The sequence below is a fragment of the Heterodontus francisci genome, chromosome 31, assembly GCF_036365525.1.
Source record: "Heterodontus francisci isolate sHetFra1 chromosome 31, sHetFra1.hap1, whole genome shotgun sequence".
Taxonomy (NCBI): domain Eukaryota; kingdom Metazoa; phylum Chordata; class Chondrichthyes; order Heterodontiformes; family Heterodontidae; genus Heterodontus; species Heterodontus francisci.
In genome coordinates, this window is record NC_090401.1 from 11,496,169 (window position 1) to 11,517,903 (window position 21,735).

At 44.1% G+C, this 21,735-nt stretch overlaps 1 protein-coding gene across 1 annotated transcript in view; it reads left to right on the forward strand.

Moving 5' to 3' along the window:
• Window positions 1-16,966, forward strand: part of col9a2 (procollagen, type IX, alpha 2) — a 159,022-nt gene extending 142,056 nt beyond the window's left edge. Inside the window, exons 18-20 of the mRNA XM_068011034.1 lie at window positions 437-625; window positions 4,243-4,320; window positions 16,433-16,966. Of these exons, the coding sequence (XP_067867135.1) occupies window positions 437-625; window positions 4,243-4,320; window positions 16,433-16,626 (461 nt within the window). The 3' untranslated portion in view covers window positions 16,627-16,966. The remainder of the gene's footprint in view (window positions 1-436; window positions 626-4,242; window positions 4,321-16,432) is intronic.
• The last annotated feature ends 4,769 nt before the right edge of the window (window positions 16,967-21,735 follow it).

Here is a 21,735-nt window from a genome sequence, read left to right on the forward strand (position 1 = left end):
ACCCAGCATCTGCCTAGATGTCACTTGACGCTGTGCTCCCCACCTTTGGGCCCGACACTGACCACACAATTGATCGGAGTTCACAGCTCATTAGCTTAATTGGCCATCCGCTGCTGAATTGCACTCGGCTGGCCACTCCTGACCCCGATGTGCCTTGTGTCCGGTTCCAGTCCCAACGGCGGGACTGGCGTCTCTGTTATAAAATGGGCCGAATGGCCTCCTTCTATGTTATAACCATTCTATGATTCTGTATCAGTCTGTGTATCACTGAGTATTAGTATATGATATATTATTGTCCATAATAGTTGATGAGTTTCCCTTTTCCGATTTTGTGTGACTGGAATTACTGTGATCCCTGAACTTGACAATAAACCTTTGCCATTTTCTGGAGTACCTGAACGACTCATACTGAATCCTTTATTTGTATGTGTTACAGAGCAGTTAGCAGCAGTAGCAGTCAGTGCTAAGAGAGCAGTGCTGGGTGGAGCCGGAATGACTGGACCCCCCGGACCCCCTGGAATGCCCGGCTTTCCTGGTGAACAAGGGGACCACGGTGTTCCTGGGCCTCGTGGCGTACCTGGTCTGACAGGCGTTCAAGGCCAGATCGGAAATACAGGACCAAAAGGTAAGATGTCAAAGTGTTGGCGGTTGGCAGAGAGCGCTCGGCTCTGAAACACAGAGTTTAAAAGCACCATATAAGGTGTCACTGCAGTGGAAATGAATTTGGGGGTCCTACTCACACAGGAAAATCTGTAGATCTGCAGCTTGAACATCTTGTTTATTAAGGTGCAAGTACTTGATGTTCTTTATGTGCAGGGCTCCAGTCACAGACCCTCACAGTTCAAATCCAGCTCGCACTGATGTGTTGAAAGTCTCTCGTCTGCTAGCTGCAGGGTCCTTTTGTGAGTTTCGAGAAGTGTCAATCCAGTTTCTAGAGACCATGGGACTATCTCACAAAACTGATTCTATTCAGCCCTGAATTGGTCAGCTGAATGAGAGAGGTCACAGGATGACTGATGTGGAAAATGGCAGTGTGTCACAAAGTTGCAGTAGCAGGGAGGGGAATCTTCTTCTTAGCCTCTGGCTGAGGAAGATTAGGGCAGAGTAGGAGTTTTCTTCTTTATCTATCTGTGACAGAGGCATGCTAAGGATGGGAAAGCCTGGCAAGGAGAAGGTTACAAGCGGGTTAAGTGTGGGATCATGGCTCAAGTTCTCAGATTTGTGTTTGCTGATAATGGAAGTTTATTGGAAACCCTAATCCAGGGTTGTTCAACATACGGCCTGTGGGCCAGGATCGGGCCCACCAAAGGTTTCCATCCGAACCGTGGATGTATTTCACAGATGAGCAATTTCGCTTTGTCTTCTTCTTTCAGACCAGCTTTAAAAAAAAATCACGTCAGTTTCACAACTGACAGATGCTGACATCAGGCTTCCCAACTTTGGACAGATTCAGAGTTTCCCGGCGGGTTCTGACTTTTTTTTAAAAAGACTGTCGGAAAACCCCAAATCTTTCTGAAGTTGAGAAACCACTGTTCCCAACGTCAGCACCTGTCAGCTGTGAAACTGATAGTTCAAGTTTTTGTTTAAGAACTGACCAACCACAAAGCTGCTGTGCTGAGCGCTGCCACTCCATGCAAGGAGAGAGGGGGGAGGAGAGAGTGAGAGAGGGGGACAGAGAGATAGAGAAGGGGGAGAGAAGGACTGAGGTGGGGGGGAAGACAGAGAGAGAAGGGTGGGGGGAGAGACAGAGAGACATGGGGGGGACAGAGAGAGAGAGGGACTGAGAGAGAGAGAGGGGGGAACAGAGAGACAGAGTGAGATAAGGGGACAGAGAGAGAGAGAGGGAGGGGGACAGAGAGAGAGAGGGAGGGGAACAGAGAAAGGGGGGGACAGAGAGAGAGGAGGAAAGAGAGAGTGGTGGGACAGAGAGAGAGAGGGGTACAGAGAGAGAGAGGGGGAGGGAGAGAGAGAGACGGGGGAACAGAGAGAGCGGGGGGACAGAGAGAGAAAGGCAGGACAGGGAGAGAGAGGGTGGAGAGAGAGAGAGGTGTGAGAGAAAGGGGAGGGGAGCGAGAGGAGGTATAGAAGGACAGAGAGGGAGAGAGGGGGACAGAAAGAGAGAGGACAGGAACGGGGGAGGAAAAGCGAAAGAGAATAGGGACAGAGAGAGAGAGAGAAGGGGGAGAGAGAGAGGGACTGAAGGGGGGGGGAGGCAGAGAGAGAAGGGTGGGGGGGGGGGAGAGACAGAGAGAGATAGGTGGGGACAGAGAGAGGGGGGGAGCAGAGAGACAAAGGGGGAGAGAGAGTGGGGGAGGGAGGCGGACAGAGAAAGAAGGGGGACAGAGAGAGAGGGGGGAACAGAGACAGTGGGGGGACAGAGGGGGGAGGGGACAGAGAGAGAGAGAAAGGCGGGACAGAGAGAGAGGGTGGAGAGAGAGGTGGGAGAGAATGCGGAGAGGGGAGAGAGGGGGACAGAGAGAGAGAGGAGGGGAACGGGGGGAACAGAGAGAGAGAGAATGGGGACAGAAAGAGTTGAGAGAGAAAGATAGGGACAGAGAAGGGGGGACAGAGCCAGAGGGGAGTAGAGAGAGAGGGGGGCAAAGAAAAAGGGGAGGAGAGAGAAAGGAGGTAGAGAGAGAGAGAGGGGAGACAGAGAGAGAGAGAGAGTGAGGGACAGAGAGAGGGGGCAGAAAGAGCGAGAAATGGGGAGAGAGAGAGAGGGGGACAGAGGCAGAGAAGGGGGAGAGAGGGGGGACAGAGGGAGAGAGAGGGGGTACATAAAGAGACAGAGAGGGACGGGGGGGAACAGAGAAAGGGAGAAAGAGAGGGATAGAGAGAGAGGGGGGGGACAGAGAGTGGGAAAGAGAGGGGGCAGAAAAAGCAAGAGAGGGGGACAGAGAGGGGGGAGGGACAGAGAGAGAGGGGACAGAGAGAGAGAAGGGGACAGAGAAACAGAGATTGGGGACAGAGAGAGGGGGGGACAGGCAAAGAGAGGGGAGGCCAGGGGGGGCAGAGAGAGAGGGGGCGGCAGGGGCAGAGAGCGAGAGTGGAGGCAGAGAGAGGAAGAGGGGGGTACAGAGAGAGAGAGTGGGGCAGAGACAGAGAGCGAGGCAGAGAGAGAGAGGGGGACAGAGAGAGAGAGGGGGAGAACAGAGAGAGAATGAGAGGGGAGAGAGGGAGAAAGAGGGGGGACAGAAAGAGGGGGGGGCACAGTGCAAGGACTACACAGAGAGAGGGTAAACAACACAGTAAGGGGGGAACACAGGGAGAGAGAGGGAGAGAATGATCAAGATCACTCCTGACAGATACATCATCTATCCAGATTATCCAGCATTGCTACAAGAAGTATGCAGGCAAACATTGACTACTTGTGCAAGCAAAAAAAAAGCCAGCTCACTAAATCAGTGTCCAACGTAGTGATGAGAAAGTAAGTCAATAAATTAGTCTTCTCATTTAAAGCTTCTTCACAGAAATACTCATTTGTTGTTGTTTTAATTAATAGTAAGATACATTTTTAATGCCTTTATCTTTCTGAAATTGTCTCACCGGCCCCCTATGTAAGACAAAAATTGTAAGGTGGCCCCCCCCCACACGAAAAGGTGGAACAACCCTTTTCTAATCATTATTTTTAAGGTAAAGACAATGTATCAAAAAAGATAGTCCAACCAGTCAGGTAGCAAACATTCACTGATTGTTCTCTGATTGATTGTGAAGTCCAGTGATTGTTCCCTGATTGATTGTGAAGTCCAGTGATTGTTCCCTGATTGATTGTGAAGTCCAGTGATTGTTCCCTGATTGATTGTGAAGTCCAGTGATTGTTCCCTGATTGATTGTGAAGTCCAGTGATTGTTCTCTGATTGATTGTGAAGTCCAGTGATTGTTCCCTGATTGATTGTGAAGTCCAGTGATTGTTCCCTGATTGATTGTGAAGTCCAGTGATTGTTCCCTGATTGATTGTGAAGTCCAGTGATTGTTCCCTGATTGATTGTGAAGTCCAGTGATTGTTCTCTGATTGATTGTGAAGTCCAGTGATTGTTCCCTGATTGATTGTGAAGTCCAGTGATTGTTCCCTGATTGATTGTGAAGTCCAGTGATTGTTCCCTGATTGATTGTGAAGTCCAGTGATTGTTCCCTGATTGATTGTGAAGTCCAGTGATTGTTCCCTGATTAATTATGAATTTAATGTGAACCATGTGACTGGTGCTGGAATCTTTCCCAATCTGTGCTTTTTTTAAAATCAAGGCAAACGAGGGGAGAAGGGTGATCAAGGTGAAAAAGGACGTGGACACCCAGGCCTCCCGGGCCCACCAGGCATCACGGGTAAGATGAGGAGACTCCACCATATTCAGTGCCTTTCTACTGCATTTAAGTTGGTGCTGTCATATGTTTGCGGTTTGAGACTCAGTTTTGGAATCCTTCTCCCAGTAGATTGTATCTGGAGCCCATGTTGTTTAATCCCTTCTGCACTCGATCTTTCTATCTTTGTAATCATAGAAATACAAAGAAGTCAGAAAAAGAAACAGGTTATTCAGTCAAAACAGTCCATGTTGGTGTTTACCATCCAGGCAAGAAAACTGTCCTAATCACATTGACCCAGTCTGTTCCACGTCCCTCCATCCACCTATCCAAACTTGAATGTTGACGGTTTCTGCCTAAACACTAACTGCAGAAGTGAATTTCACATCCTCACAACTCTCTGTGTGAAGAAATTTCTGCTGGCCTCTGTTCTAAATCTCTTATGTTTAATCTTATATGTCTGGTCCCTCGTTATAGATCCCTTAACTGCTGGAAGCTGGACAACAGGAATCCACATCCTACTGGGCCTGACCATTTCACTCAGCAACACTCCAGGATGGATTGTTATTCTTCTGTAGTTCTATCTTCTCACTGTAGGCCTTACCCAGTTGGTACATTTTGGAGCTTCCCTACTTGGTGCCTGTTCTTGCTCATTATTCAGTGTCTCTGGTATTTTATAAAAATACCACCTTTTCCCTGCTGATTTGGGGAGTTTTCCAATGCTACTGACATTTTTGTAAAATAGCTTCTCATGGAAAATTTCAGAAGGGTACTGCCTGTGCGGAGTTTGCAAGTTCTCCCTGTGACTGTGTGGGTTTCTGCTGGGTGCTCCGGTTTCCTCCCACAGCCAAAGACTTGCAGGTTGATAGGTAAATTGGCCATTGAAAATTGTTCCTAGTGTAGGTAGGTGGTAGGAGAATGGTGGGAATGTGGTAGGGAATATGGGATTAATGTAGGATTAGTATAAATGGGTGGTTGTTGGCTGGCATAGACTCGGTGGGCCGAAGAGCCTGTTTCAGTGCTGTATCTCTCTATGAGCCTCCTTCCACCTCTCTTCATCTCACCCTATCAACATATCATAGAATCATAGAATCATACAGAGATACAGCACTGAAACAGGCCCTTTGGCCCCCCTTGTCTGTGCTGACCAACAACCACCCATTTATACTAATCCTACATTAATCCTATATTCCCTACCACATCCCCACCTTCCTCTACCACCTATCTACACTAGGGGCAACCTGGCTTCCCCTTAAATGCATCTGTTATTTACCTCAACTAATCCTTGAGGTAGTGAGTTCCACATTTTAACCATTCTCTGGGTTAAGAAGTTTCTCCTGAATTCCTCATTGGATTTATTAATGCCTATCTTTCTTGCACATTATCTGGTACTTCTACATCTTTTTTATGATATATAGACCAGCACTATTCACGGTACTGCACAAGTCTGATCCAACCAAGGTTTAATACAAGCGTAACATAACTTCTCTGATTTTCAATTCTATCCGTCTAGACTTGAACTCCGCTGTTTTCTTTGATTTTTCATTGCCTTATTAACCTGCAGTGCTACTTTTAGTAATTTGTGTGTCTTTTCTACATTCGCTGTGAAGCACTTTGGGATGTCCCATACTGATGATAGGTGCTATGTAAATGCTTTCTTTCTTATTCAAGTTTAGGAACACAGAAACAGGAGTAGGCCATTCAGGCCCTCAAACCTGTTTCACTATTCAATTAGATCATGGCTCTTCTATATCTCATCGCCATATGACTTGATATTCTAAGCTAACAAAACTATCGATTCTCGGGTTTGAGAGTTTCCATTGTCGCAACATCCACAGCCTTTTGTAGGAGAGAATTCCAATTTCCACTAGCTTCTGTGTGTGAAAAAGTACTTCCTGATTTCACTTCTGTACCCCCAGTCCCTTTGCTGCTCGACCATATTGTCCCAGAAGTAGATGGCCTCCTTATTCTTCCTACCATAATGTAGCAGTGCACATTTATCTATATTGTAATTCATTTGACAATTACATGCCCATTCTGCAAGGTTATTAATGTATTCTTGTATTTTGTCAGAGTTTGCCTCAGTATTAACTATACCCCCACAATTTGATGTTGGCAGCAAAGTTTGAAAATATACATCCAATTCCAGAGTTGAAATTATGTAAATTGCAAACAACATTGGTCCCTATGTAACACTAATTCCCACCTTCCATTAAGCTGAGTAACTATCAGTAACCCCCACTCTCCGCTATCCATTCTGCTACCTGTCCCTTGACTCCACATGCTCTGCCCTTAGTTATGAATTTACTTTGTGGTACTTTATCAAAAGTCTTTTGAAAAGCCAAATTTATTACATTGACCACATTACCCTTATCTACCATTTATGTTACTTTTTCAAAGAATTCAGTAAGGTTGGCCAAGCTTGAGCTTCCCTTTTGAAATCCGTACTTGACTATTCTTTATTATATTTCCAAGTCTAGATGTGTTTCTATGGCACCTTTCAATAAAGATTCCATTATTTTTCCTACCACTCGTGTTAAGCTAAGTGATGTATAGTTCTATTTCCCCTTTTAAATATAGGAATCACAGTAGCTGTCCACTAGTTCTTTTTCTAATAAGATTTTATTTATATGTAAGTGTGTCTGCTGACTCTTGCCTAGTTTCTTTTTAGTATGCGCAGATGCAATTCATCCAGACCCAAGGGTTTTATCCTCTTGATAAGTTTGAATACTTTATCAATTATCTCCCCTTTTCTATCTAAAATGTCTTAAATTTTTTTGATCATTGGTAGTATATGGTAGTATAGTGGATATGTTACTAGACTAGTAATCCAAATGTCTCGGCTAATAATCTGGAGGCATGGGTTCAAATTCCACTATTAGAGTTTGTGAATTTGAATTCAGTTAATTAAATAGATCTGGAAAAAGCAAGTGTCAATAATGATGACCCATTAGATTGTCATAAAATCCCAACTGATTCAGTAATGTTCGTTAAGGAAGGAAGCTTGATGTCCTCTGGCCTCGCCTATGAGGTTGCCTCTTAACTACCCTGGGTTGGGGATTAGAGCCAGACCATTCAGGAGTGAATTTAGGAAACACTTTTACACACAAAGGGTGGTAGAAGTTTGGAACTCTCTTCTGCAAATGGCAATTGATGCTAGATCAATTGTGAATCTTAAATCAGAGATTGATAGATTTTTTGTTATCCAAAGGTATTAAGGGATAAGGGGCAGAGATGGGTACATGGAGTTTGGTTACAGATCAGCCACTGAATGGCGGAACAGGCTAGAGGAGCTAAATGACCTATTCCTGTTCCTTTGTTAATGCCCTAGCAAGCCACTCAGTTGTCACCATCACAATCTCAAGGTCAATTAGTTCTCTGCAGCTGACAGCGTGAGTCCCAAAGGCTGTGTTGCCTGCCTGGTGCCACGGTTAAGGACATCTCCTCGAGGCTGGAGGGTATTCGGAGTGGGATGGGAGGGATCCAGTTGTCGTGGTTTATGTGGGTACCAACGACATAGATAGGACTAAGCAAGAGGTTCTGCTGATGGAGTATCAGCAGCTAGGGTGCAGATATACAAAGGGACCTGGGTGTCCTTGTCAATAAGTCACTGAAAGCTAACATGCAGATGCAGCAATCAATTAGGAAGGCTAATGGTATGTTAGCATTTATCGCAAGAGGATTTGAGTACAGGAGTAGTGAAGTCTTGCTTCAATTGTATAGAAACTTGGTTAGACTGCACTTGGAGTAGTGTGCAGTTTTGGTCCCCTTACCATAGGAAGGATATTATTGCCATAGAGGGAGTGCAACGGAGGTTCACCAGACTTGTTCCCGGGATGGCGGGACTGTCTTATGAAGAGAGATTGGGGAAACTGGCCTGTATTCTCTAGAGTTTCGAAGAATGAGAGGTGTTCTCATTGAAACCGACAAAATACTTAAAGGGATAGACCAGGTAGATGCAGGTAAGATGTTTCCCCTGGTTGGGGAGTCTAAAACCAGGGGACACAATTTGAAAATAAGGAGGAAGCCACTTAGGACAGAAATGAGGAGAAATTTCTTTGCTTAGAGGATTGTCAATCCTTGGAATTCTCTACCCCTGAGGGTTGTGGAAGCTCAGTCATTGAGTATGTTTAAAGCAGAGATTGACAGATTTCTAAATAGAAATGACATAAGGGGATATGAGTGTAGGGAAAAAGGTATTGAAGTGGATGATCAGTCATGATCATATTGAATGGCAGAGCAGGCTCGAGGGACCAAATGGCCTACTCCTGCTCCTAATTCATATGTTCGTAAGAAATATGAAAACATACAGTAAAAGCTTGTACAAATATGTGAAAAGATAGAGTAGCTAAAGTAAGTGTTGGTCCCTTGGAGAATGAAACTGGGCAATGAATAATGGAAAACAAGGAAATGGCAGAGAATTTGAACAAGTATTTTGTATCTGTCTTCACAGTAGAAGACACAAAAAGCATCCCAAGAATAGTAGAAAATCAAGAGGAAAAAGGGAAGGTGGAACCTAAAACAATCAATATCACTAATGGGACTGAAGGCTGACAAGTTCCCTGGACCTGATGGCCTGCATCCAAGGGTCATAAAAGAAGTGGCTGCATAGATAGTGGATGCATTGGTTCTAATTTTCCCAAATCCCTGTGATTCTGGAAAGGTGCCAGTGGATTGGAAAACTGCAAATGTAACACCCCGATTCAAGAAAGGAGGGAGACAAAAAACAGGAACTATAGGCCAGTTAGCCTAACGCCTGTCATTGGGAAAATGCTAGAATTCATTAGTAAAGAAGTAGTAGCAGGTGTTATGAGGTGTGTACTTTTCTTGTTCCACTTCTCCACAGGTCACAACATTTATTTTAAATGTTGACCCAGTCACCGATACGGTCAATCATATGCTCCACTCTTTATCCCAGAATAAAATACACCAACCATATTCTTTAGTAAACAATAAAATTATCAGTTTATTATAAAAACAAGACTTATCCAGTAATGAAGCAAAGCATTAACACCCAGATTGAAATATGAAAGTTCTTTTTTAAATACCCAACACACTCACATACACACTGAAAAAAATAAAGAAATTCCCTCTGCAGAGGCCTTTTACAAAAAAAAAGACAAAAAAAGTACTTTGGCCAAATATTTGCTAATTCTGGAAGAAAAAATGAGAAGATATGGAAAATTGTCAATTGTCCATTTTGGTCTGGCATCCGGATATAAGGGGTTGGGTCACTGGAATCCTTTCAGAAGCAGTTCGTTCTGGAGATGTCAAGAAATAGTCTGGTAGAATTTCCAGGAGAAATGTGGCATCAGAGATTTCAGTTATCACGCTCTGGATTTGCAGGATTTTTTCCAAAGAGGTCAAGAAAGAGGAATTGATGCACTGGATTTCTCAGGGTCTCTTGGAGAGGTGCAGCAAAGATGAGCTGGGGGTTTCTTTTCAGCAGGCTACAAAACCAACTGCTTTTCAACACTCTCCCCACCCCAACTAAATCAAAAACACATCTCAGCAGCTAAATCAATTCCTGACCCTCATAAATCTTGACATGTCACTTCTCTGTAAACATCTTCCCCAAGTCACCAATGTTTCTGTTGTTTATTGAGTTTAAGACATTTGATATCCAGTAAAGGTTTGTTTTCAAACAAGACCTCTCAATGTCCTTTCAGAGAACTTTTAACAAAAAACAAAGTCCAGCATCTATGAAATCTTCAGCCTTCCAAATTGAATCCATTTCCACAATTTAAATATGAGTCCCCAAAAATATTTAACAAAAATGGAAGCACTTTCATAGCACAGGACATTTAGAAAATCATAATACAACCAGGCAGAGCCAATATGGTTTTATGAAAGGGAAATGATGCTTGACAAATCTATTAGCGTTCTTTGAGATGTAACAAGCAGGGTGGATAAGGGGACCCAGTAGATGCAGTGTACTTGAATTTCCAAAAGGCATTTGATAAAGTACCACATAAAAGGTGGCATCTTACTACACAAGATAAGAGCTCATGATATTGGGGTAATATGGATGGATAGAGGATTGGCTAACTAATGAGAAACAAAGAGTCGGGATAAATGGGGCATTTTCAGGTTGGCAAACTGTAACTTGTGGGGTGCCACAGGGATCAGTGCTGCAGCCTCAGCTATTTACAATCTATATTAATGTCTTGGATGAATCTTTCCCAATACCTTTCTGTTTTCTCCTCACTAAAATCTTGCACTGTCCCTTCCTGAAGTAAAGCTTCATATTTGTGTTATGGTCAAGTGAGGAGGGGTTGAAAGGCTTCCCTTTTTTCCCTCTCTTTGTTTGACCACAAAAGGTTTAATTCTTTTTTAAACTAGATGTACTGGCCAATTCAGTAGATGTTTGATTATTTACTTGCTATGAACATAACAAGAATCAATTGGACAGGTTTTCTTGAGTTTAACAAAGAGGTTAACTTTATTGCACTTCAATCAAACTAATTAAAATAATAAACTACGGGCTAACTTTCACCCACATACACACATACTAGGGGTTTACACACACACAAATAGGTTACAGAGTGGGGAAGGATGGATTGGTTGAGTTAGAATCCATAGAAAAAAAGGCATACGGTCTGTGGAGTTTGGTGATTCAGCTGGCTTCTAGCTGAATTCAGTGGTCCTGAGGCTTTTAGTTTGAAGAGATAGATGACGGATTTGGTGGGTCTCTTGGAGACAGTAATGCGGATGATTTCTTCCAATGGGGTTTCTGATTGTAGCCAGAGTAGGCAAAGGTAGTCAGTCAACAGGCAGGATTTGAAGCTTACAAGTTGGAATGGAGAGAGGGACCCCCACTTGAGTCTGTATGTGCCAGAGTCCAAATGCTGCTTGCTGCTGTAGAGAAACACAACTTAAAAACCACAGATGGGGAGGGGCTTGTCACATGACAGTCACTCAGTGATTGAAGCGTAGTAGTTAGCAGTATTTTCTCATGCTAAAAGAAAAAGAACGAACAGTTCCCTTCAATGTCCTGGGTATTGGTTCTTGCTGGGATGAGCAGACATTTCATCTCCCTCCTCACAGGCCTTGTAATGTAGGATAGAGGCCTGCTTTAGGTCAGGAAAAAGAACCCGACCTGAACCCGACCAAACTACAGCGGGCCCAAGCCCGACCCGGCCCGAGTCCCTCCAATGTTGCCCTAAGCCCAACCCGACCTGAACCCGCCACAAGTCGGTCTGACCCGACCATCCCTTTACTTACTTTTCTGACATTGAACCTGTAAGAAGCTGCAGCGCATGCGCGAGATGTCATAGTGATGTCACTCACTCACTGCGCAGACTCTCATTTCAGGTAAGTTTTTTTATTTTTAATACTTACCAACAGAGCACTTACCGCGTGTGTCCGGCCCGACCCGACCCGACTCGATTCGATCTGGACTCGGCCCGACTCGACCCCAGCCCAAAAGCCGGCCCCGGAAGATGGGCCCGACCCGACCCGAACCCGACACACGTCGTCGGGTCCCGTCGGGTTCAGGTCGGGTAGCAGGCCTCTAATGTAGGATACAGTGTTGCAAATTAGGTGGCCATCTTAAGCTGCTAGCAAAGTAATCTTTTATCTGTTCCTTTTTTAAAACTTTTAAATTCATATCTCCAGTCAGTGGATTAAAGAAAATTATCATTCAACAAAGCACTTTGGTGTGACACTTGATAGTAACCGCCGCAGCATACTTCTTCATCACATCTTTCTCTCTCAGTCTATCTAAGTTGGCTTGATCTTTCATGGGATTCCTTTTCGGGATTTTCAGCCTGATCGTCATCTTCATTACAAGCCAGCAGTGATCTGAATTGATGTCTGCTCTTCATTCCTAGTCCATAAGCTCCTACCACATTTCCATGCCTCTCTCCGTCACTTTTGTGTTCAAATCACCCTTGACTGACAAGATGTCTCCACTCTTTGCATACTTCAATGCTTTTTGCACCTTCTCATAGAATACTTCCACTTCCTCATCACTGTGATCCTGCTTGGGCCCATACAATTGTAAACAATGTTCATTAGTTTCCCTTTAAATTTTGCCATAATCACTTTCTCTGATATTGGCCAGTATCCTTTGCATGGTTCGTGCTACCTGCTTTGTCATCATTATTCCAACTCCATTCTCATGTTCTCTACCACCTAAGAAAATTAACACCTGCTTTCCTTTGACTATTTTCCCCGATTCCGTCCATCTAACTTCTCCAAAACCTAAAATGCGATATTGAGTCTAAATATCTCTTCCATGCAATTGTCGATATTACCTCTCTGGTAGAGTGTCCTCACATTCCATGTTCCTATTTTCAGGAGTTCTTGTCTGGGTTTGAGAGTAGCGTCATCAGCTGGTAGCCTTTCTTCTGAGTTTGGACCGCCGTCCTCATTCACCTGGCTATTTCTACTTCCTATCAAGTCCTCTTCTCCCCTGTTCCTAACTAGAGCACACATCTCTGCAGGGGGCCTAGGTCTGCTGACATCACTACTACTGTCTATACTAGATTCCATGACTAATTATGGGTGATATTTGGCGAGTACCCTAACTCTTCCAAAGTGGCTGGCCATTTGTCCTTAACCATCATGACTCTGTCCTAAATGTGTCACACACCTTACTGTTTTGCTTTCTGAGCCATTGACTCTGAATAGTGAGTTCTGCCTAAGCCGCTGGTTCAGGCTTTGCACATTTGAAAAGGGTGACGCCCCTTGTACAGCATCTTATGAAGTTGTTGTTCCCCCTCACTTAGTCTAGCTGAGGCGAGGTCCCAGGATGTGCTCGCTGATGTGCACTACCAGGTCCTTGGAAGCATAAACAAGAGTTGGATAGTAGTGGGAGACCAGTGGTCCTTCTCCATACCCATGCTGTCATGGATGTGCAGCTGACAAGAGTACAAAGGGACTACTCCTCACATACTACACCAGACACCCAGGATAACTCAGGTTACCAAGGTCATAAAAGCAAACCAAGCAGCCGGGTTTATTTCTATAGGGAGAGAATTGAAAAGTAAAGCAGTTACGCTAAACGTGTATTGAACATTGGTCAGACCACACCTGGGAGGAGTGTACAATTCTGATCAGCAAAGTATAAAAAGATATAGGGATACAAAAAAGATTTACCTGGAATATGGGGGTATTTCTAACAGGAGAGGATGAACAGGCTGAGTCTCTTTTCTCTTGAGGGAAAACCTAATAATGGGCTTTAAAATTATGAAAGGTTTTGATAGAGTAGACACAGAATGTTTTCACTTGTGGAAAAGAGCAAAACTGGAGGCCATTAATATAAGATAGTCACCAAGAAATCCAATAGAGAATTCAGAAGAAACTTCTTTCCCTAAAGAATGGTGAGATGTCTTTTATCCTTGCACCCATCAGGTAACTCATCGTTTTGGGCCCTCAGTCACACTGCCGAAGATACTATCTACCTCCCAATTATCACCTCCCCCATTACTACAATCTTTCTTTTCTGCTTCCTCATCACCCCCCCACCCCCCCCCCCACCTCTTGGACTGCTCCATGGTGCCATGGTTATCATTTTGGCCATTCTCCCTTCATCCTTATCCTCATAGGTAGCAAGTACATTGTATCTGCTGGACAACAAACTTCTCATTCTATCAAATCCCGTTGAATTTATTTTGAGGAAATCTCCAATTTCCTGCCTGCTCTTCCTCCTCGTTGAGAAACAGCCAAATTTGGAGTAAGTCTCCATTCGCATCTGGTCACATGGGTAGTAAGGTTTATTCCTCAGCAGCTGTCAGACTGGACATCCAAGAGCACAAGACTGTCAGAATATTAATTTTTTTTCCTCGGTGTGTCAGTCATGGCTCAGTTGGTAGCACTGTTGCCTCTGAGTCAAATGATTCTGGGTTGAAGTCCCACTCTAGGACTTGAGCAGAATAATCAAGGCTGACACTCCAGTGCAGTACTGAGGGAGCGCAGGACCATCGGAAGTGCCGTCTTTCAGATAAGACATTAATCCCCCTCTGCCATCTCAAACCCCATGGCACTATTTTGAAGAAGAGTTCTCCCCGGTGTCCTGGCTAATAATTATCCCTCAATCAACATCACAAAAACAGATTATCTGGTTATTATCACATTGCTGTTTGTGGGAGCTTGCTGTGTGCAAATTGGCTGCTGCATTTCCTACATCACAACAGTGACTACACTTCAAAAGTACGTCACTGGCTGTAAAGTATGTTGGGACATCCTGTGGTTGTGAAAAAACTACAGCAATGCAAGTCTTTTTTTGGAATATGGGAATCGCTGACAAGGTCGGCATTTATTGCCCTAAGAAGGCAATGGTGAGCCACTTTTGAACTGCCGCAGACCTTATGGTAAATGTACTCCCACTATGGTATTAAGTAGGTAGTTCCAGGATATTGCCGCAGCGATGAAGAAGATACAGTGATATATGTCCAAGTCAGGATTAGATTAGATTAGAGATACAGCACTGAAACAGGCCCTTCGGCCCACCGAGTCTGTGCCAAACATCAACCACCCATTTATACTAATCCCATATTCCTACCAAACATCCCCACCTGTCCCTATATTTTCCCCACCACCTACCTATACTAGTGACAATTTATAATGGCCAATTTACCTATCAACCTGCAAGTCTTTTGGCTTGTGGGAGGAAACCGGAGCACCCGGAGAAAACCCACGCAGACACAGGGAGAACTTGCAAACTCCACACAGGCAGTACCCGGAATCGAACCCGGGTCCCTGGAGCTGTGAGGCTGCGGTGCTAACCACTGCGCCGTGGTATATGACTTGGAGGGAAACTTAGAGTCATAGAGTTATACAGCACAGAAACAGGCCCTTCGGCCCATTGTGTCTGTGCCGGCCATCAAGCACCTAACTATTCTAATCCCATTTTCTAGCACTTGGCCCTTAGCCTTCTATGCTATGGCATTTCAAGTGCTCATCTAAATACTTCCTAAATGTTGTGAGGGCTCCTGCCTCTACCACCTCTTCAGGCAGTGCGTTCCAGATTTCAACCACCCTCTGGGTGAAAAAATCTTTCCTCAAATCCTCTTTAAACCTCCTGCCCCTTGCCTTAAATCTATGCCCCCTGGTTATTGACCCCTCCGCTAAGGGAAAAAGTTTCTTCCTATCTAACCTATCAATGCCCCTCATAATTTTGTATATCTCAATCAGGTCCCCCCTCAGCCTTCTCTGCTCTAAGGAAAACAACCCTAGTCTTTTCAGTCTCTCTTCATAGCTGAAATTCTCCAGCCCAGGCAACATCCTGGTGAATCTCCTCTGCACCCTCTCCAGTGCAATCACATCCTTCCTATAGTGTGGTGACCAGAACTGTACACAGTACTCCAGCTGTGGCCTATCTAGCGTTTTATACAGCTCCATCATAACCTCCCTGCTCTTATATTCTATGCCTCGGCTAATAAAGGCAAGTATCCCATATGCCTTCCGAACCAACCTATCTACCTGTGCTACTATCTTCCGTGAGCTACGGACAAGTACACCAAGGTCTCTCTGACCCTCTGTACTTCCGAGGGTCCTACCATCAATTGTATACTCCCTTCCCTTGTTGGTCCTCCCAAAATGCATCACCTCACACTTCTCAAGATTAAATTCCATTTGCCACAGCTCCGCCCATCTTACCAGCCCATCTATATCGTCCTGTAATCTAAGGCTTTCCTCCTCACTATTTACGACACCACCAATTTTCGTGGCAATGGTGGTCCCACCACAATGCTGCCATTTCCTTCCTGGTGGTAAAGGTGCTACTGAAATAACCTTGGTAAGTTGCACTATCCCAAAGAAACTTGGGAACATCAAATGGAAAACCAGTGGAGATGAGAACCAAAACTGACAATTCAAGGATCAAGATGCTTGGAATTTATTGGAATGGGTAAGTTTCTACTGAGTCCAGTCAATGCCAATTTGTTGACTTGGAATTTTCCTTCAAAAACATGTTTGAAAAGTCCTACTGATGAGGATTGACAGGGTTTCTGACATCTTTGGAAATATTTTCTATGCATCCACCCCAATGGGAGCCTATATCTGCACTGGATCAAGTCTCGCAGTCGCTTCCTTGTCCCCCCAATTATCTCCCATTACCCCTCTGAAGCCAGTGAGTTCTGAAGCCATGAAAATTGTTATATCAATGCAAGTTCTTTGTTTTTCTTTCCAGGACCCACAGGAATGCCAGGACGTAGTGTAGGTGGCAGAGACGGTGAACAAGGTGTGCCAGGTGTGTCCGGACAGCCTGGGCGCCCTGGTCTGCCTGGACCCCCTGGTATACCCGGATTTTGTGAAGCTGCCGCTTGCTTAGGTGCCTCAGCATACCTGGCCTCGGGTGGGGGACCGGACTTCAAGGGGCCTTGAACTAACCGTGACCGACAACTAGTGCGCGGCAAAACTGACCACCAAGTGCCGCATGCACGGCGGAGAGGGAGAAGAGGAGAACAAAGTGTCCGCCAAGAAACAAACCCAACAGAAGGGGTTCTCTTGAAGACTGAACTGATTTTAAATACTTGGTGCTTTTTTTTAAAAAAAAAGGAAACTCAAAGGAAACAAAAAAGAAAAAAAAAGTTACTGCTTTTCAGATTAAATGAAAGTCCAAAGGTTTAAAACAACAGATTTTGCATTGGCATGTTTATTTGAGCAAGGATTGAATTGATGTACATTGGTTCCTAACTTTTCATTCCATTTAATTATTTTAAAATTAATCAGATAAAGTATTCGGGGATGTTAATAGTGATGTGAATTTGCATCAGTCCCTTGTGTAAAGCTGAATAGTGCTGCAGTCTGTCTCTCTGTGTTTGTGTATAATGGAGTTCCTTCTCATTGTATTCTTTACTGGATTAAATGTGTTATTACCGGGCACCTTGTTATATGGTCTGACCATATGCAGAGACCCAGCCCATTGTGGATGTGCTCTCTCCATCACCTCACTCGTCTTCTCACCACAGACTGCTACGTACTTATTCCACATCCCTAACCGTCAAACCTGTTTGGTTCAGTGAGCCACATTTCACTGTGGTAGGGAACAGGGAAAGCTGTTCGTGGCATCTTCGACAGGATCAAAACTAAACAAGTGCTGGAAATTGAGATTACACAGGAGATCAATCAGCATCAGTCAGAGTAATGGGATGTTTGTCTTTCAGACAGTTCTGATAGTTTCATATATTTTCTTCCCTTGGAGAACCATGTGAAGTAGCGACAAGCTGACTAACAGCCTGACATGGTACTGTTGTTTCAGTACCTTCACACTTTTTATGGGCTCCCGCAATCTATTTGATGGGGAGGAATGGGGGCAGCACCACACCCACTGGACACAAGTATCCCACTCAACCCAGAGATTAGAGGCAGAGCTCACTGGTCTCCAGTCACCCAGACTGATTGCAATAGGGGTTAAACGCTGCACCTTCTGACCCAGAGGTGGGAATGCTACCACTGAGCCAAAGGCTCATTCATGATGGATCGTGAAAGGTTCAGCAGTCTTTTCTCTTTCAGATGTCGGTTGACCAGCTGGATATTTCCAGCATTTTTGGGTTTGATTGAGGAGTTCTTTTAAAGTTTCCCTTTTGGTTTAATTTTGATCAGAGCAGCATTGACACTGAGCTGTGTTGTGAATGGTGCCAAGTGTCAACTTTCAGAGAGTGGGTGCTTCAGATCATTGGGCAATGCTCATGCCAACCAACAGTCTGAGTTTCACACTGTCACGGTATCTCTGTACAAACCCTGCCCTCCCCCTCTCATCAACATTGAGAATGTCCCCTTGTGTGACATCAAATCAACCAACTCAACAGTAGATTTTCTCACTGTAAATGTACAATTAGTCTTTTAGAGGACTGGCACAGAAGAAAATACTGGTCCATGAATCAAACAGCAAAAAGCCAGGTTGAGGGCCCTGTGGTAATGGCCTTAATCAGTAGGTTATTTTCCTACACGTGACTCGGCAGATAGACACTTCTTAATGAAGAAGATATTTGAAGCCACTATTCAATGTAGACCCATACACCCAAAAATAAAATAAACCCTGCTGATTAACTTCATTAACATCATTTTATTTATTATGTTTTAAATCTTGTGCGACTGTAAAGACGGTGTGTTTGCCTCTCGTTGTACTGGAGCACCATCCAATAAAACGGACATTTTGTAAAAGACAATGTTTTTCTGTCACCTGCAGATGATCCTGTGCGGACACTGGACTCTGGCCTTGTGCTGGGATCATGCACTTGGACCTTGTGCTGGGTCCTAGTGCTCTGTCCTGATACTTGGACCTTGCACTGGATCCTTGCACTTTGGCCTTGTGCTGGGCCCTTGCACCCAGACTGTGTACTTGGATCTTGTACTTGGACCATGCACCAGGACCTTGCAACCTCACTTTGCTCTTCTCTTTGGTTGTTTTAGAATTATGGTTACAATGGTTACAGCACAGAAGGAGGCCATTGTATCCGTGCTGGCTTTCTGTAAGAACAACTCACCCAGACCCACTCACCCACCATTTCCCTGTAGCCCTGCAAATATTTTCTCTTCAGATAATTATCCAATTCCCTTTTGAAAGCCACGATTAAATCTGGCTCCACAACACTCTCAGGCAGTGCATTGCAGATCCTAACCACTCGCTGCGTAAAAACACTTTTCCTCATGTTGCCTCTGGTCCTTTTGCTAATCACCTTATATCAGTGTCCTCTGGATCTCAACCCTTTTGCCAACGGGAACAGTTTCTCCCCATCTACTCTATCCAGTTTCATGATTTTGAATACCTCTATCAAATCTCCTCTCAACCTTCTCTTTTCTATGGAGAACAGCCTCAGCTTCACCAATCTATCCACATAACTGAAGTCTCTCAATCCGAAACGATTATCGTAAATCTTTTCTGCACCATCTCCAATGCTTTCATATCCTTCCTAAAGTGCGGTGCCCAGAATTGGACACAATACTCCAGAGGCTGAACCAGTGTTTTATAAAGGTTTACCAGAACTTCCTTGCTTTTGTACTCTATGCCTCTATTTATAAAGCCAAGGATCCCATATGCCTCATTAACCAGTTTCTCAACCAGCCCTGACATCTTCAATGATTTTTGCGTATATTGCCCCAGGTTTCTCTGCTCCTGCACCCCCTTTAGAATTGTATCCTTCATTTTATACTGACATTCCTCATGTTTCCTACCAAAATTTATGACTTCACACTTCTCTGCATTAAATTTCATCTGCCGCTTGTCTTCCCGTTCCCCAGCCTATGTTCTCTGGAAGTCTATTACTATCCTCCTCATAGTTCACAATGCTTCCAAGTTTTGTGTCATCAACAAATTTTGAAATTGTGCCCTGCACATCCAAGTCTAGGTCATTAATACAGAGTAAGAAAAGCAGTGGTCCTAATACTGACCCCTGGAGAACTCCACCGTATACCTTCTCCAGTGCAAGAAACAACCGTTCACAACTGCTCTCTGTTTCCTGTCACTCAGCCAATTTCATATTTATGCTGCCACTGTCCCTTTTATTCCACGGGCTTTGACTTTGCTGACAAGCTTGTTGTGTGGCAGTTTATCAAATGCCTTTTGGAAGTCCATGTACACACATCAACCACATCTGTTAACTCATTGAAAAACTCAATCAAATTAGTTAAACATGATTTGTCCTTAAATACAAGCTGGTTTTCTTTCATTAATCCACATTTGTCCAAGTGACTTTGTCCTGGATTATCATTTCTAAAAGTTTACCCAACACCAAGGTTAAACTGACTGGCCTGTAGTTGCTGGGCTTGTCCTTACAACCTTTTAAACAAAGGTGTAACATTTGCAATTCTCTAGTCCTCTGGCACCACCCCTATATCTAAGGAGGATTGGAAGAATATGGCCAATACCTCCACAATTTCCACCCTCACTTCACTCCATATCCTCAGATGCACCTGATTCGGTCCTGGTGATCTACCAACTTTAGGTACAGCCAGCCTATCTAATACCTCCTCTTTATCAAATTTTAGCCCATCCAGTGACTCAACTACCTCCTCTTGCATGAAACTTTGGCAGCATCTTCTTCCTTGGTAAAGACAGATACAAAGTATGCATTTCGTACCTCAGCTCCTTGCCTCCATGCATAAATCCCTTTTTGGTCCCTAATTGGCCCCACTCCTCCTTTTACCACCCTTTTACTATTTGTACGTCTATAGATGACTTTTGCATTTCCTTTTATGTTAGCCACCAATCTCTTCTCATACTCTCTCTTTGCTGCTGTCACTTCTTTTCTCACTTCCCCTCTGACCTTTCTATATTCAGCCTGGATCTCACTTGTATTATCAACCTGACATCTGATATACACACCCTTTTTCTGCTTCATCTTACTCTCTATGTCTTTTGTCATCCAAAGAACTCTGGCTGTGTTTATCCGATCTTTCCCCCAGATGGGAATGAACCTGAACTATCTCCTCTTTAAAGGAAACCCATTGTTTCATTAGTTTTGCCTGACAATCTTTGATTTGTTTTGTTTTAATTCTATGTCTTTCACTGTCAATAAATGTGTGCATAAAACTATGGAGTTGAAGAGAAGTATTTTAGTTGTGATTTAGGGCGGCACAGTGGCGCAGTGGTTAGCACTGCAGCCTCACAGCTCCAGCGACCCAGGTTCAATTCTGGGTACTGCCTGTGCAGAGTTTGTAAGTTCTCCCTGTGATTGCGTGGGTTTCTGCTGGGTGCTCCGGTTTCCTCCCACAGCCAAAGACTTGCAGGTTGATAGGTAAATTGGCCATTGTAAATTGCCGCTAGTGTTGGTAGGTGGTGGGGATGTGGTAGGGAATATGGGGTTAATGTAGGATTAGTATTAAAAAGTGGGTGGTTGTTGGTTGGCACAGACTTGTAGGCTGAAGGGCCTGTTTCAGTGCTGTATCTCTAAATTTAAAAAAAAAATCCCTCTCTAGTGTTTCCCACTTGCCTTTATTGAAAGGAGATGCAGGGAAGCCCTTGGTTGGGGCTTGGAGTCTACAATTTCATGTCAGCCATGGCTCAGTTGGTCAGAATTTTACCTCTGAATTAGAATGCTGTGGGTTCAAGTCCCACTCCAGAGACTTTAACACAAACCTGAGGCTAACACTCCAGTGCAGTGCCAAGGGAGCACAGCACTGTTGGAAGTGCTGTCTTTTGATGAGATGTAAAAGATTGCATGGCATTATTTGAAGAGCAGGAGTGTTCTCCCTGGTGTCCTGGTCAATATTTATGTCTTAACCAACATCACTAAAATAGCTGAGTTCTGATGAAAGGTCATCGACCTGAAACGTTAACTCTGTTTCTCTCTCCATAGATGCTGCCAGACCTGCTATTTCCAGCACTTTGTTTTTATTTCAGTAAAATAGATTATCTTGTCATTATCATCTTGCTGTTTGTGGGAGCTTGCTGTGTACAAGTTAGTTTTAACAGTTCCTACATTAGAACAATGACTATGCTTTAAAAGAACTTAATTGGCTGTAAAGTGCTGCGGGACATCCTGAAGTTGT